The sequence below is a fragment of the Periplaneta americana genome, chromosome 4 (genome assembly GCF_040183065.1).
Source record: "Periplaneta americana isolate PAMFEO1 chromosome 4, P.americana_PAMFEO1_priV1, whole genome shotgun sequence".
In the NCBI taxonomy this organism is placed as follows: domain Eukaryota; kingdom Metazoa; phylum Arthropoda; class Insecta; order Blattodea; family Blattidae; genus Periplaneta; species Periplaneta americana.
In genome coordinates, this window is record NC_091120.1 from 8445284 (window position 1) to 8461599 (window position 16316).

General features: G+C 33.8%; 1 protein-coding gene across 2 annotated transcripts in view; it reads left to right on the forward strand.

Annotated features, from left to right (window-relative positions):
- HHEX (Hematopoietically expressed homeobox) overlaps window positions 1-16316 on the forward strand; it is a 72837-nt gene that overhangs the window by 35711 nt on the left and 20810 nt on the right. For both annotated transcript variants that reach the window (XM_069822814.1, XM_069822813.1), the window contains exon 2: window positions 7695-7903. In XM_069822814.1, coding sequence (XP_069678915.1) covers window positions 7695-7903 — 209 coding nt within the window. The remainder of the gene's footprint in view (window positions 1-7694; window positions 7904-16316) is intronic.

The following is a 16316-nucleotide window of genomic DNA, read 5'->3' on the forward strand; positions in this document are numbered from 1 at the left end:
AATATGACAAGCACAAAGATAAGCTCTGAATCGTATAGACGTGGCAGCAACTTAATTAGCTGATGGAATTAAACAAGCTGTATAATTTTATTGAGAATGATAATCTCCTTGTGTGAAACAATTCAAATACCTTTCTCTAAGCCGAAGTATTTATCTTAAAACAAAAGCCTACGTTTTAAATAATCCACAGCGATTTACAACTTGCTTATTATTGCATATTATGTGCTAATCCCTAAATATTTACAATTATTGGAAAGTTTCTGCAACGTGTTCGCACTTCAACCTTGCTATCGGACAATAACTCTCATCTCTGATATCCCTACTAAGCAACTTGATCTCCTCTTCATGTCACTACAGAAGCTTATATGTACAATCGTGAAAGTAATCTATGGAATTGATAGTAAACCAATTCGCTACATATTTCCATATTACGTCAGTTGTATGTATACATGTATGTAGTATATATGTATTTTTTCATTTTAGTACGTTATTTTACGACGCTTTATCAACATCTTAGGTTATTTAGCGTCTGAATGAGATGAAGGTGATAATGCCGGTGAAATTAGTCCAGGGTCCAGCACCGAAAGTTACCCAGCATTTGCTCATATTGGGTTGAGGGAAAACCCCGGAAAAAACCTCAACCAGGTAAAGGCTGGTTCAAAATAAATCGGAAACGAGAATCGGAACGGAAACGAAAACGGTAAAATTGTTAAAATGTGTACATTTAAATATGAGCATTCGAATTAACGAAAAGCTTGCCGGAGCCCGGGATCGGGAACGGAGAGTTGGCCAAGTTTCAACTTCGGCGTTCACGTTTCCGATCACAGCCCACTAGATTCATTCTATTGCCATCTAAAAGCTATTTTGTCATCGTATATTTTGTAGCAAGAAGACCGTGACATAACCTATGCAGTATTTTGTTCTGTGCTGTGCATCATGGAGTAAGTTTTATTTGATGAGATTCTAATATTGAGTGTTGAGGAAAATCCTCACGTTTACGATAAGCGGCGCGCCTCGTATAAAGATGAGAAATAGCAGCATCTTTGAACACCGATCGTAAGTAAATCATATTTTATTACTGTATTGGTTGTATTACACACTACATATTCATGCTTCAATTCAATAACTACTGTTGTGTTCATTTTTGTTCTATTACAAATGTTTCTTCCCTAATTATTTTACGTCATGGTAGACTTAAAATATTTATAGTACCGTACCTAATGAAATGTCTCAGTTGAAAATTCGAAGTTGGTTAACCTGTGTTTATGTTGGCTGCCTTGTACTCATGAAAGAACGCCATTGGTCAATTATACACAAATAACATCAGAATGCGTAATATCGACTTTACATATCGTTATTGACATACATATCGATATGCATAGTCGTCTACGTTCTCGGTTTATTGTGAATCAAAAATTTTCATATTCACGTCCTCTGCTTCTCGTTTTCATTCTGGTTCTCGTTCCCGGTTTATTGTGAAGCAGCCTTAACTTGTCCCGACTAGGAATCGAACCCGGGCTTCGGTTTCGCGGCCAGACGCGCTAACCGTTATTCCACAGGTGTGGACTCTATGTGTGTGTATGCACATGCATGTATGTATGTATGTATGTATGCATGCATGCATGTACTAGGGTTGCCAACTCTCCCGCATTTCCCAGGATCTCCCATATTTAGCCCTAATTTTTAACAGTCTCCCGACTCCCGTATTTCCCCTCTCTCCGAGCCTTTTCCTTCCTTATTTTTGTATAATGTAAAAATGTATTTGAAATAATTAATTTTTACGTGGTTGAAGGTGATTTATATGACTGATTCTGTTGTTCGAGAGATGCTCTGAAATGTGCAGTCTCTCTAGAAGGTAATGCTTTCCAGAAATATTTTCAGGGCTCACTAGTTTAAAATCGAACAATGTTAGAGAACTACAAATTTAAAAAAATTGCGAGATGTTGTAAGCATGTCAGGCAGCAAAGCTCATCTAAAGATGTGAACAGATGTTCGAAACAGAAGCGCCACACATCTAATCAAATCGGAACTGCAAATCACAGTCAACTTCAACCACGCATGTAGGGAATTTTTACAGTTTGTTTAGAACTTTAACGCGAGGAAAATGTCTTAATTTAAGCCTAACTGCCAAATATAGAATAAAGTTCTTTTTAGTGCCGCTAACTGAATTGAATAATTTGTCAATTTCCTATGTGAAATACTGTAGACCACTTAGTCTCCCGTATTTTCTTCAAACACAGTTGGCAACACTAGTATGAACAAAGAGGGTCACTAAAATTACGCCTAGGATTTCCATTCAGTCTAACGAAATCGACTTTCAAGAAGGCAGTGGTCAATATTTTCTATTGTTGGGGCCTAGATATTGAAGATAATTATTTCCAAAGGTTACAAGTAAAATAAAAATACTTCATTGATATTTGGAATACACACCGCAATTCACAAAACTCTTCTCTTATTTAATAAATAAGTGAATAAACAAATATTTTTTGTACAATACATGTATAGGTAGGTAGTCTGCCTTCCGTTAGCCTACGAGTCTCGGTAAAATAGAAATTCCATGCTTACTTTTAATGCTTTATGCTTTTATGTATGTTTTATGAATACAATATACTTGTATATTTGTGTATGTTTGCATATACAGGTATTTTTATATGCAGATTCATTAGAATTCCCCATAGAAATGGACATGGACTTTGGTAGGTAAACAAAAGATAAACTGGTACACAAGGCATTGTAAACCCTGTTGCTGATCTGCGATTATAATATATCATTCGGAGTAAATGAAGATATGGAACAAACGATTAAATTATGTGATCGATCAACATGGATGATTGACTCATTACTGAATATCTGAGACTTGAATAAGTTCCGATAAGGGAGTGACACTTAAATTAGTTTGTGCTAATATTTGCTTTCCAAATTTAGTTCATTAGTTGCTAATAGTTAAATAATCGAAAGTCGCATTCCATTTGTTACTTCACTGCTTTATTTTTTTTATAAAATAACGTAAGTAATTATTTAGTCCATGTGATCATGTCTTAAGTTTTATTGTACACGAATCCTTCAATTCATGTTAAATTACAAATATGTATTTAAATTGGTGTTACAGAATAAAATACCTACTAAATACAGAAACGGGTAATAATAAAATTTAAAATAGTAATTAAATGCCTATCTTATTTCGGCTAATTTTCCTGAATTAATCTGTATTCCGCCATACTTTTTCTTTTTGCTAGGTTATTTTACGACGTTTTATCAACATCTATGGTTAGACTATCTACCGTCTGAATGATATGAAGGTGATAATGCCTGCGAAATGAGTCCAGAGTCCATCGCCGAATGTTACCCAGCATTTGTTCTTAACGGGTTGAGGGAAAACCTCGGAAAAATCTCAACCTGATAACTTGTCCCAACCAGGATTTGAACCCGAGACAGCTCGTTTCACGGTCAGGCAAGCTAACCTGTTACTCCACAGCAATGGACTCCCGCCATATTCTCTGTAGACGTTGAAAAACGATTAAATATGCATGCGTTTTACATTCAGTCAAATCTACAAGCATGTGTATTCGTTAATATCACCTCCAGCTGCAATCCGGTTACTGGAGAAAGTCCATGTCGGACTTCATTAAGGAAAATTATTAAATTTCATGGTAGTATTTGTCTTATGTTATACCAGCAAACCATCTTTGTTCTATCATTTCTATCCTCCTTCAGATGAATGAACATCTAGCAGCTAATGAAGCTTCATATTATGTTTCAGAATGTATAGCATTAGAATATCAGGTTTTTTGCAGTTATTTTATTTCATTATGTACAATTCGTATGTATTTATATATTTTGATATATTTTATTTTATTAATCATACCGGGAAATAAATTCACTAATGTTATCCACTTCACTGTCAATAGTGTACTGAAAAAACTAACGCAACATTATCTTATTTCTTTCTCTTATTAGCTTTCATTGGATCTTTACTTGTAACTTTTTTATTCTGTAAATTGCAATTGTTTGTTTGTTTGTTTGTTTGTGTACTTGTTTACTTTTTTCCTTACTCTGTTATCTTTCATCATTTATATTGTTTTGTATGCTTTGTCTAATCGCAGCCTCTAATTTGAGGAAGCACAATAAAACAAATTTGCAAATACTTATATAGCTAATGAAGACATAAGTGAAATCGTGCATTGGTATAAATTACCTTAAACTGTGAAAAAATGACTGAATTTATCGCTTGGTCAGTATTACATAACATACAACACAATATTATCTGTTCTTCGAAGACGTCCGGATAAAACCAGACAAAAAGTAGCTTAAATAATTACGCTAGAATCAGCTCCGGATACGGGAATTAACAAAGCTGAATAATGTGTATGACTGTGTTAGCAGTTTAAATAAGAATTCTCATTCTAGGAAGTCAGCAGCACTTCCTCCTACCACGTGACTCAACCACATCCTGTCTTGAGGAAGTTATAAAGGAAAATCTTCTGTTATTACCGGAAATTGTTAGTGTACTATTTCAGATCCGCTGCTTGGCAATATCAGAGAGATTACAAGCGTCGGACATTACGAAACTAAAAGCGAAAGAAATATATGTATACAACAGAGCAGTATTAAATACAAACACTGATTAGCAACTAGTTTCGTCTCTATTGCAAAATAGTGCTAGAACTCAGTTGTACATCTTGATTACACAACTTTTAACACTGTATCACTTCGGAATATGTATTATAAGGCTTTTTTGTGTTAAATTCTAACGTACCTTCTTTCGACCTTTTATGGGTCATCCTCAGAACTGGACCAGTTCTGAGGATGACCCATAAAAGGTTGAAACATGTAAACAAGGTACGTTAGAATTTAACACAAGAAAGTCTTATCATACATATTCCGAAGAACTCAATTATTATATATATATATATATATATATATATATATATATATATATATATATATATATATATAATTTGAACTGGTAGTGGAAATTACGGGAAAACGGCTGAACGGATTTTAATAAATGGCCCCTTATTTTGAAGCTTGGAACTCAAAGTTTTTCAGAAAAATAGTAGTTTTCAGTGAAATGTCAATTTTTCAACATAATTTTCCTATTTTCTAAAATCCATCTGTCGTCAGTTTTGAGAACTAGATAATTGCATTTCAGAATAAAACAAAACACACACTTCAGTAAACAATATTACACGAAGGCCATGATCTGCAAGAATGCTGATATATTTAGAGCTCAAATTAAATTGGTTATTAAAAACTTAACTTACTAAAAATAATTTACAGGTTCGATTCTGTGGTGTGTAATTTTCTGGGTACAGCTGTGTATTGGATATTAAAAACTACAAAACTTGAGGTGGTTTGATGACATTATTACCATTAGAAATGAAATATTATTGTAGTTAATGCCGTGATGTGACTATTTTTCATTAATTATACATATAAATGTTACATTGATGATATGAAAGTAAAACGTTTTGGGGTTATGTAAATAGATGTAGAGAACAACTTAAATTAGATTTTGATTTCTATATTTTATTGAGTGGCGGCTATATGGTGTATATAGTATATGTTACTGAAAGATATAATACTTACGTAAGATAATAATATTATTAAAAATCAAATATTTTTATAGTTATTAATCAAGTGGAGTTGGGTCTTTTTCATATATTTAATGGCGGTGTGGTGTAGATATTTATATGCGTGGTTCTTTTCAGTATTGGCTCGAGAGAGAGTATCTTTCATTATTATGAAAGCAAGTAACTTTCCGAATGTCTGGTATTCTTCATTGAAAATAAATCTGAAAAATGTTTATTTGAACGTCTAATGAACTTAGTTTGCAGTATTTGCTGCACAAGCCACTAGTAAAATTTTAATTTCATGGGCTGTGATGTATCATACACGAATAACGAAAGAATTTTATTAATTTCATGCGAAATTAAGAAATACTGAATACTTCTGAGATTTGATTCTGTTAAAAAAAAATCTCCTAGAACGAATATACACAAAATAACACCCCTTTATAATTTGCTGCATGGCAATTAAATTTGAACTCTAAAAGGAAAAGACGGAAACAATAATTCAGTAAAAATTTTCGAGAAAGAAGAGGGATATGCATTTTGAGATGAAAAAGAAATCATGAAATGTGAAGAACTGAGCGTAAATAAAATTCTTTATGAAATCCAAAAATGAAAACATTACATACAACATTTTTCAACGACTGAAATAATAATAATAGATTAAAAATTAATTTTAGCAGTACCGATAATACCTTTCGAACCTCAGACCTGCTCATTGTGCGATTCATACGGAGAAAATTGGCTTCGTGAAAACATAATCGAATCTTATCATCTTTGTCTGTTTCATATACACTGTGATTTCTCAAAGTACAGGGTGTTTAAAAAAGTGTCGCATATTTTTACAGGAGGTAGCATTGATCGAAACTAGAAAAAGTGTTCTTATAAACATGTGTCCGGAAACAAATAACATAAACAACATCTGACACACCCTTCCTTATGTCTAGTTCATAATGTTGACGTAATTGAAGATCGAACACACCCATAGTACTGTACACTACCCAATACAATCCTTGTTTCTTCAGTTCTGTACTGGACAATTGAACGATAAAACATCGGCGAGAAATCTGATTGCACAATGGAGATTTTGTGTGTTTTTTTTTAGAATAATTGTTTATTTTTTATTTACACTAATTTTATGTCTCACTTCACCAAGTGCAACATTTCCAAAGTATTCAAATGTACAGTACATTGTGATCGTGATTTAATTGACGCACAACTCTAACCAGAATTGAAGTGTTCAGTACCATAGTGGGCCAAGCGCCATTTACTAAAACCGTAGAAAGCAAGGGTTAAAATGAAGTTATTACTACAATTCAATGGAAACATATAGCAAGTAATATAAAGTATACATATTGAAACTAAATGATATGTCAATCTTCATTAAACTATGGTATTCACTTAACTTTAACCCTTGCTTTCTCCGTTTTAATAAATGGCGCTTGGCCCACTATAGCTCTGAACCTTTCAATTGTCCTCCCTTTGGTTCATTCTTACCGGTGACATTCAAACAGTCGGTAAAGTAGCCAGTTGTTATTAAACAGAGCTAACGCAACATTTGCAATACAAAACATAGTTGGTTCCCATTTAAAAATAGAAAGTTGATTCAAATATCGTGAAAACTATTTCATGTACAAAAAATACATTACGGTATCAGATGTCCCCTTCGATGTAATTTAACTTGTAATTGTCAGTTTGTGTATATCTGAAATATTTCACACGCTATCGGAGGTGAAAGAGTTAAGTGGAACACCCTGTATATTGCAAAGCAAATTACTAATGAAATTATTGTAATTTTTATTCCTTAACTTCTTTTTACTATAAAAAGAATTTTGAGAACCAATTATACTATTTTAAGCATTTATTTTATTGTTTTACGAACTTATTTTAGGTGCTTAAACGTATATTTTTGGTTCCCTAAAATTCCAGGTCTAATATTAAGCCAGTGCAAGAATTAAGATTGTGTGGAAAATACAAGTAATTAGAGTTGCCTCTTACTTTTGGAAAACCCTCATGAAATGAAGTAGTAGCTTGCCAATTCTCGCATCGCTTTCGTTTCCAAACGTTTAGATTCTTTCCTGATCCTGTGTTCATCCTCACATTATATTCCCTTTTTTTCTACAGGAGGTTTCAGTCGGTGTTGGACAGTCCTGCCTAGTTACTCTCTGACAGTATTAGCGCGACAACATGGACATAACAAGAGAAAGGGCGGACAGGTGAGGTTCTCAGCCGAGCAGACAGCCACATTGGAAAGGAGGTTCGGTCAGCACAAATACCTCAGCCCCGAAGAAAGGCGCCATCTAGCTGCTCAGCTCAAGCTTTCAGATCGACAAGTAAGCCTGTATTCTCATTTATTCGAAAACCTTGAACAACATTTTGGCACTAGTCTAATAACATATATATTTTTGTCTTTTTCTTGGTAATAAATTCTATGCTCTAACTTTCACCCTTGTTCTTAGGGCCTTATTCATTAACGAGACTTTGAATGAAGACTTCTCAAAGTCGACTTTCGTAGTAAAGTTTAACTTTGTTGAAAGTCCTATTCATAAACAATACTTCTGAGACTTTGACTTTGACTTCGGTAAGTCGAGATTTGACGATCTGGTTCTAATGTTGGCAATCACAATCACAGCTTTCTAAACGAATTAAATTAATGATAGTTGAAATCGAGTAGGCATTGCCACAGTCAAAGCCATCTTTGAGCCACAAATCAATGAAACAATTAAACATCGGTACATGTTAAGCGATTGCTAGCCGTTCTTGCAGCTTTACGATTGAAGTTTACTTTCGTCAAAGTGTCGACTGTGAATAAGAAAATGGTGACTTTGTACTTTCCAAAGTCAACTTTGGTCCAAAGTCTTGTCTACGAATACGACCCTTAAAGATCAGCCCTTCACTGTCACCTTCCTTAATGATGTTTCACATCTGTCTTCCTATCTACGCTATTCATGACGTCAGTTGACAGCCACCATACTATCATATACAAATGAACGTGCAATTTCGAAAAGGGCACATCTCTGAAAAGTGAAAATGTTGAGGAATTAAAAAAAAAAATCTTATTTAATTTTATATTTCAGATATTATCGTACGATTTTTTTGGCTTTTTTATTTGGAGATGTGCACTTTTCGAAATTGCATATTCAAATACGTTCGAAGACCTCCAACTAAATATATACGATAGACAGAGTATTGAAATTTATAAGCGAAAGACCAATGGTGGCAGAAATCTGAACTACATCTCATATTACACAGTCTAATCGATATTAGGTACAGCTATTCATTAGACAAACTGTATTAGTATTCTTCTTCTTCTTCCTATTTGGTATTACAGCCCAGGTGGGCCTTAACCTCCTCTATGGCTCTCTTCCATCCTTCTCTATCCATCGCCAACTCCCTCCAATTCCTTATTCCTAATCTATTCACATCCACTCGTACACAGTTCCACCATCTTGTTCTCGGTCTTCCTCTTAATCTGGTTCCATCTGGGTTGTTATTGAAGACAATCTTCACTTTCCTTGTTGTTTCCATCCTTGTGACGTGTCCCAACCATCTCAGTCTTTGACATCTTATGTGCGCCTCCAAATCCGATTCCTTGTACAGTTCGTATATCTCATTATTATATCTGGCTCTCCATCCAACCACTGTTTCAATTGCTCCGAATATCCTTCTTAAGATTTTCCTCTCAAATACTGCTAGTTGTTTGCATGTATTTTTATTCAGAACCCATGTTTCTGTACCATATGTTATAATGGGTCTTATTAGGGTTTTGTAAATCTTGATTTTGATTTCTCTAGATATTATTTTATTTTTAACAATTGGTAAAAGTGAATAATATGCCCTGTTAGCCAGATTTATTCTTCTTTGTACCTCATTCCTTAGGTCATTATTTGCTGTCAATATTGATCCGAGATATGTAAATTCTTTTACTTTTTCAAACTTATATGTTCCCATTTTAACTTCCTTCACTTGATCATTTTGTCTTTTGGTGACTGACATAAATTTAGATTTCTTTGTATTTATTTTAAATCCCAGCTTCTGAGTTTCCTTATCCAATGCTATCAAGGCTTCTTCAACATCTTGTATCCTTCTTCCGGTGATGATGACATCATCCGCATAGCCTAAAATCTGTTGTGTCTTATTAAAAATAGTTCCATTAATTTGGACTTCTGATTTTATTATTGCAATGTGTAGGGCTATATTAAACAAGAGAGGTGCCAGCCCATCTCCTTGCCTGGTTCCTTTCTCCAATTTAAAATTTTCAGTTGTGATCTTTCCTAATTTCACTGTTGCCTTTGGTTCAGATGACACAATTCTGCATACATTTATCAGTTTCCTTGGAAAACCGAGTTGATGCATGTGTCCCCATATTGTCCTAAGTATTAGATTATCATATGCAGATTCAAAATCTAAAAAGAGGCAGTGTAAATCGATGTTCTGTTCCCAGCATTTTTCTGTCTCTTGTCTCATTATGAATAGCTGGTCCACCGTCGATCTTCCCGGTTGAATCCGCACTGATAGTCCCCTACTATTCCTTCCATATATGGTAACATTTTTTTATATAGGATGTTAGTCAAAATTTTATAAACTGTACACAGTAAAGTTATTGCCCTATAGTATTATTATTATTATTATTATTATATAGTATTAACATTTATTATATTATGGTTCACAGACAAACACATACACACACACACACACACACACACACATATATATATATATATATATATATATATATATATATATATACTATTTAAATACAATTTCTACAATTTAAATATTTAATATACAAAAAAAAGTTTTGTTTTATCTTGCACTTGCGTTTAGTTTTGTGCAAGACTAAACTCATTTTAGTATGTTGTTACTTGCTACTTTCTTCTATGCATAATTTTACATTTATAAAACAAAAAAACAAGCGTTAAACATATTTGTTTAATAATCATTATTCTTATTATTTTTTTAGTTATTTACTTATATATATATTTTTTTTTCATTCAATTCTAGCTATTACATTTATTCTTTCCATTCTCATTTTTTTAGTCTAAAAAAGATATACACCTAATTGCTTTTGTAATTTTGTGTTATTATTATTCTTATAGCTATTTATTTATTTATTTATTTGTAGGAACTTTTCTTTTATAAATTTCATCCGTATATCTTTTGTATTTTGACATTCAAGAACGATGTGAATGTCATCTTCTCTCCGTCCACATAATGGGCACGTGCCTCGAGGTATATTGCCTCTATTACTTCTTAATTTCCAAATTCCTAGTCTGGTCCAAATCTCTCTTTCATATTATCTATATAATATATATATATATATATATATATACTCCTTCCCCATATTTTTTTATATTCATTAAACATATTAGTGATCGCATTTCATTGTTACTACTAAAATCATTTTGACTAATTATAGTTTTAAATCTTGATTTAATTAGATTTAGGCTTGCTGACCTGTTTCTTGTAGCCGAGTTATTATTATTATTATTATTATTATTATTATTATTATTATTATTATTAATTCAGTCGCTAAATGGTCGGAAGAAAATGGTATGAAAATTAACGTATCCAAAACTAATGTAATAACCTTTTCTAGAAAAACTTCTTCACTGAAATTTAATTATTATCTAAATAATGTACTAATTAACAGAACGGATTGCGTAAAAGATTTGGGAATATTCTTTGACAGTAAATTGTATTTTCATAGTCACGTTGATTACATTTACAATCACGCAATCAGAATGCTAGGAATAATACGGTCAATAACTTATTCTTTTTTCTCGCCCGATTCTCTTTTAATGCTATACTATACATTGGTGCGATCGAAACTCGAATATGCGTCTGTAGTTTGGAACTCGATTACAACTACGGACTCGGCTAAATTAGAAAATATACAAAGAAAATTTATATCCTTATGTTCATTCAGATTTCTACCCAGTAATTCCGGGTATAGTTATGAGAGAAAATGTGAATATTTTAATTGTCAAAATCTATATGCTAGACGCCATGAGCTAGATTATCTGTTCTTTTGTAAAGTCCTCAAAGGTGATATATATTGTGACTCTTTCTTAAACAATATTACCTTACGTATTCCAACAAAAGATATGAGAGCCCACAAACTTTTCTATATTAGAAATTCGAAATTCCTTTCACCAGTCTCCAGATGCATTAAAAATGCCAACATGCATGGCTGCGAATTCGATCCCTTCAATGTATAGGCTTAGTTTGCTCTTGGCAACGATTTATCATTTATGTATTATTTTAGGCATTATACTCAATTATCATTGTCTCATAGTATTCTTAGTTATCCATTCATCTTCATTATTGTAATTAATTGTAATTGTATTTATGTGTAATAATTATTTTTGTTTTATGTTTTTGTTATATTTGTGCTGAACTGTTATTGGCCACTGGCTGTTGTACAGCACATTAAATAAATAAATAAATAAATAAATAAATAAATAAAAATAAAATTATTATTATTGGTGGTGGTGATGGTGGTGGTGGTGTTTATCACTTTTTACTCCCCACAGGTGCGCATAATAATTTAACAGTTTAAATGAAATATTTAACCACACTATGCATACCTGTACCACATATTATAGGTTTTGATTTTATCTATAATAAAAACGACTGGTAACACATTCCCTCTGCTACCCGATCTGTACACAACAACTGCTTGTGTGTTTTTAGATTCAAACACAACAAATCGTCAACGTCTAATCACTGTCCAGCCGAATAAAAGTGGTTAATACTGGTACGTCACTGAATTCTAAATCGGCTGAACAAAAAGACGATTTTACACTATAATATAAACGGGTGGGAATGATGTTTGTATATACTCTTATACTTGCAGTCTTTTAATTGTGATGATCCGCTTGTCTTAAGAACTCAGCAGCTGTTCCATACTCTCCTTTGCTCTGATTATGAGATTGGAGTAGTGTGGATTCCTGGCCATGAAGGGATTGCAGGAAATGAGGCCGCGGATGCTGCAGCCAGGGCTGGCGCACAGGATGGCTCTCTAGTATATTGGCGCGAGAGGTGGCAGGACATTCGAAACTACTTGAAATCTAAAATTTGGTGGCAATGGGAAGGAGAATGGTCTGCACAAGAGGGAAACAGATTACGAAATATAAAGAATACTGTTAGAGTTTGGGATTCGTCTACAAGAGCGTCGCGACACGAGGAGGTTTTACTCACCCGGTTGAGGATTGGCCATTGTCATCTGACACACGGCCATCTCCTACGTGGCGAACCTCAGCCGGAGTGCGATATGTGCCATGTTCCACTAACGGTGGAACACTTTTTATTGCGTTGCAGGAAATATGACCATGCACGGAGGCAATATGGAACTCGGCCGACATTACGTGACGCTCTTGGAAATGATTTTAATTGTGCAAATGCAGTTCTGAGATTTTTATCAAATACAGGTTTGGATAAGGTGATTTAGTTTTTTATTGATCCATTTTACTCATCCTCCGGACCCTTTACATCCGGAGGTTACATTTGTTGTTTTATATTTGATTTTACATTGTTGACATTTCGGACTTTATACATCCGAATATTTTATAAAATTTTATGGTTTTAAAATATGATTGACAAGTTATCTCTGATGGCCTTAGTTTTATTGTTTTATTTGTTCGTCTTGAATACCACCTGGTGTGGTAGAACTGCTCACTTTTATGATTCTGTAGAAATCACCTTATGTATACTGCATTTGTGTGCCTCGTTTTATCGTGACAACGCTTTTTAGTTCTTTTAGCACTCTGATTATTATATTATTTATGTATTTGTTACATTAAGAATTTTAGATAAGGGCGCAAATAGCCATAGTAGCTGACGCGCCCTTCTTAAACCCTACTACTCTCTCTCTATACCCTTATAAGTATCATACTTCTTTTTTTAGAAACCAGTATTTCCTATGCAGAAAGTAGAGGAAACAACACAATCTTACATATATGGCATGCTAATTCCTTGTGGGATGTTTGTTCCACTATATCATAACTATCGATTCTTCCTGTTTACTTTCCACCACTTTTATATACAGATAAAAAAAGCAGCTACATGTATACCTCTCAGAAGACAAACCAATTAAATCCAAATCAGTTTTTCCTTTAGTCATTCAATACGAGGTCGGAACAAGTAACGAGACTGATTTAAGAACGCTTTTAGTTACATTTTTAACCTAATTCAATGTGATCACCTTTAAAGTAGTTCCCTTAAGACTGCACTCACTTAGTCCAACGTTGCTACCAGTACTGGTAGCAGCTGTGAAACTCATCTTTTGAGACACTGTTTAAAGCCTGGGTTACGACTTTTTAGACGTCTTCTGTTGTTGCAAAGTGATGTCTTCTTCTTCTTCTTCTTCTTCTTCTGCCTGACAAGTGTTAGGCTACAAGGCCTGTTACGGTCTCACATAAAATTGTCACGCCATCTCTTAGCAGGACGACCCACAGATCTTTGGCCATAATTATAAATTGCCTTTGGGAGTCTACTATTACTCATTCTTTCCAAATGATGTTCCCAATTAGACTGATATTGAACAATGTAATATATAACTGGTTGAGTTTTTAGTTCCTTTAAAATTTCACAATTTCTTTTCAGATCCCATTTAGTATAGCCCGCTGTTCTTCGCATGAAACGCATTTCACAAGCAGTTATTCTGATTTTATCTGCTTTCCTCAGTGTCCATGCTTCGCCGCCATAGCTGAGCATCGGTCGTGCCAATGTGTTGTAGAGACGTATGCGGGTGTGTTTCTGAACCAAGGATGGTTTCATCACACTATGTATAATGCCCATAGCTCTTGTGTATTTATTAATTTTCTGTGATAGGCTATGTCCAATTCTTAAAAGATGTAAAGATTGTAACCTAAATATGGGAAACTATTACACCTTTTTAATATTTTATTATCGAGACAAATTTTACTTCGTATTGGGTATTTCCCATAGAATGCAATAATTTTTGTTTTATCTGTTGAAATTTCCATATTGTATGTGGCTGCTACTTGCTGCAAATTTGGTTTTTGGGCTCATGTTCGGTGCCCGTGGCACGATCCCACGTGAAACTTTAAATCAACTTCAACAATATAAAATTTCTGATGCAACGATTGATGCCATAGGATCTCACGTGTTAAAATCATCCTTAGCTATAATTAGTAATCATTTGTACCCAACAAAATTTTTATTGTAAATGATTTCCTACGTTTTCTTATCTTAATGTTTTTTATTTTTCTTTCCAAGTGTCACAAAATTGTTTTGTTTACTTATTATTCTTTATGAATTGATTAGTAGGCCGATCTATCGAACCCTTATTTAGGGCGGCTTTTGTTTATACAAATTATCTCTTGACCTTTGGAGGCCGTCTTCTGAAAGTGCTAATAATACCAAATCGTCTGCAAATAGAATTGAATCCAATTTAAGATGTCTGTTAATTTGTATATATCCATGGCGAGTTTGCTTCCACACTTTAATTATTCGGTTCATATAAATAATAAAGAGAATGGGTGATAATCCACATCCTTGTCTTACACCGATGGGTGTCCAAGATTATAGCTTACCATCTTGTTTAATTGCTATTTTTTTTGGTTATATATGTTATGAATATTGTGGAACATTGTCGTCTACTAAAATTTGTAATAACCTTGATCTGTCTACTTTATCAAAGGCTTTCTTGAAATCTACAAAAGCCATATGTGTCTCGATATTAAATTCTTTGTGTTTTTCTAATAATAGTTTCATTGTAAGATATCCATCTGTGTATGACCTTCATTTACGAAATCGCATTTGTTCCTCTCCAAAGAGAATGTCATAAAATGTTGATCATTTGTTTTTTATTATATTAGCATAGATTTTGTAGCCTGAATTCAATAAACTGATCCCACGATAATTATCACAGTCCTGGCGATTGTTCTTCTTGAAGATCGGTATTATAATTGCATTTCCTCAACTTCCTGGTAGTACCTGTCCCTCCAAAATCATATTTTAAAAATTTAGAAATCTTTCCAAGAAAAGAAACTGATGTCTTTTCACAACTAATTTCCTTTTTCGAAATAAGAGGAAGTTGCATGGAGCAATGCCGGGTGAATATGGAGGCTGCGTCAGTGTTGAGAAGCCACATTTCTCCGTACATCTCGCTGTTGTCCAGTGAGATTTTTTGGTACGACTTTTGCACAAATTTTTCTCATGCCCAGGCCTTCAGTTAGAATGACGCGAACAGTTTCCCGAATCATGTTTAATTCTTATGCTATCATTCTGGCTGTTAATAGCCTATCAGTTCGTACAACTTTACGTAACCTGGCTATGTTGTCACCTGTCCGTGCAGTTGTTGATGTTCATCTTCAACGTTGCTTCTGTTTTCGACATAGTAATATACGTTACAAGAGCGGTATGTTGACGTTTTCATGTTCGAGGAAAAGATTGAAAAAGCGAAACGTAGTTGAGTTTTTTTAATTTCCGAGAACATGAAAACAAACATACCGCTCGTGTATCGTACATTATTTTGTGCGAAGATCGTTTATTACATACCTGAAATACGAATTTCTAATTAGTTGCAATGAAATCTCCATGATGGTTTCTGTTTAATGACGCCAACTTCGGAACACCAAAATATCTTTCTTCAACATTGTTGCTGTAAAATGTTTTCTGTGTTTACTATACTCCAGCAGGCCGTGATATACGTCTGTCTTTTTTCCCCCCCAGTCTATAAATGCGAATTTAAAACAAACGGTAAGGTTATGTAATGAT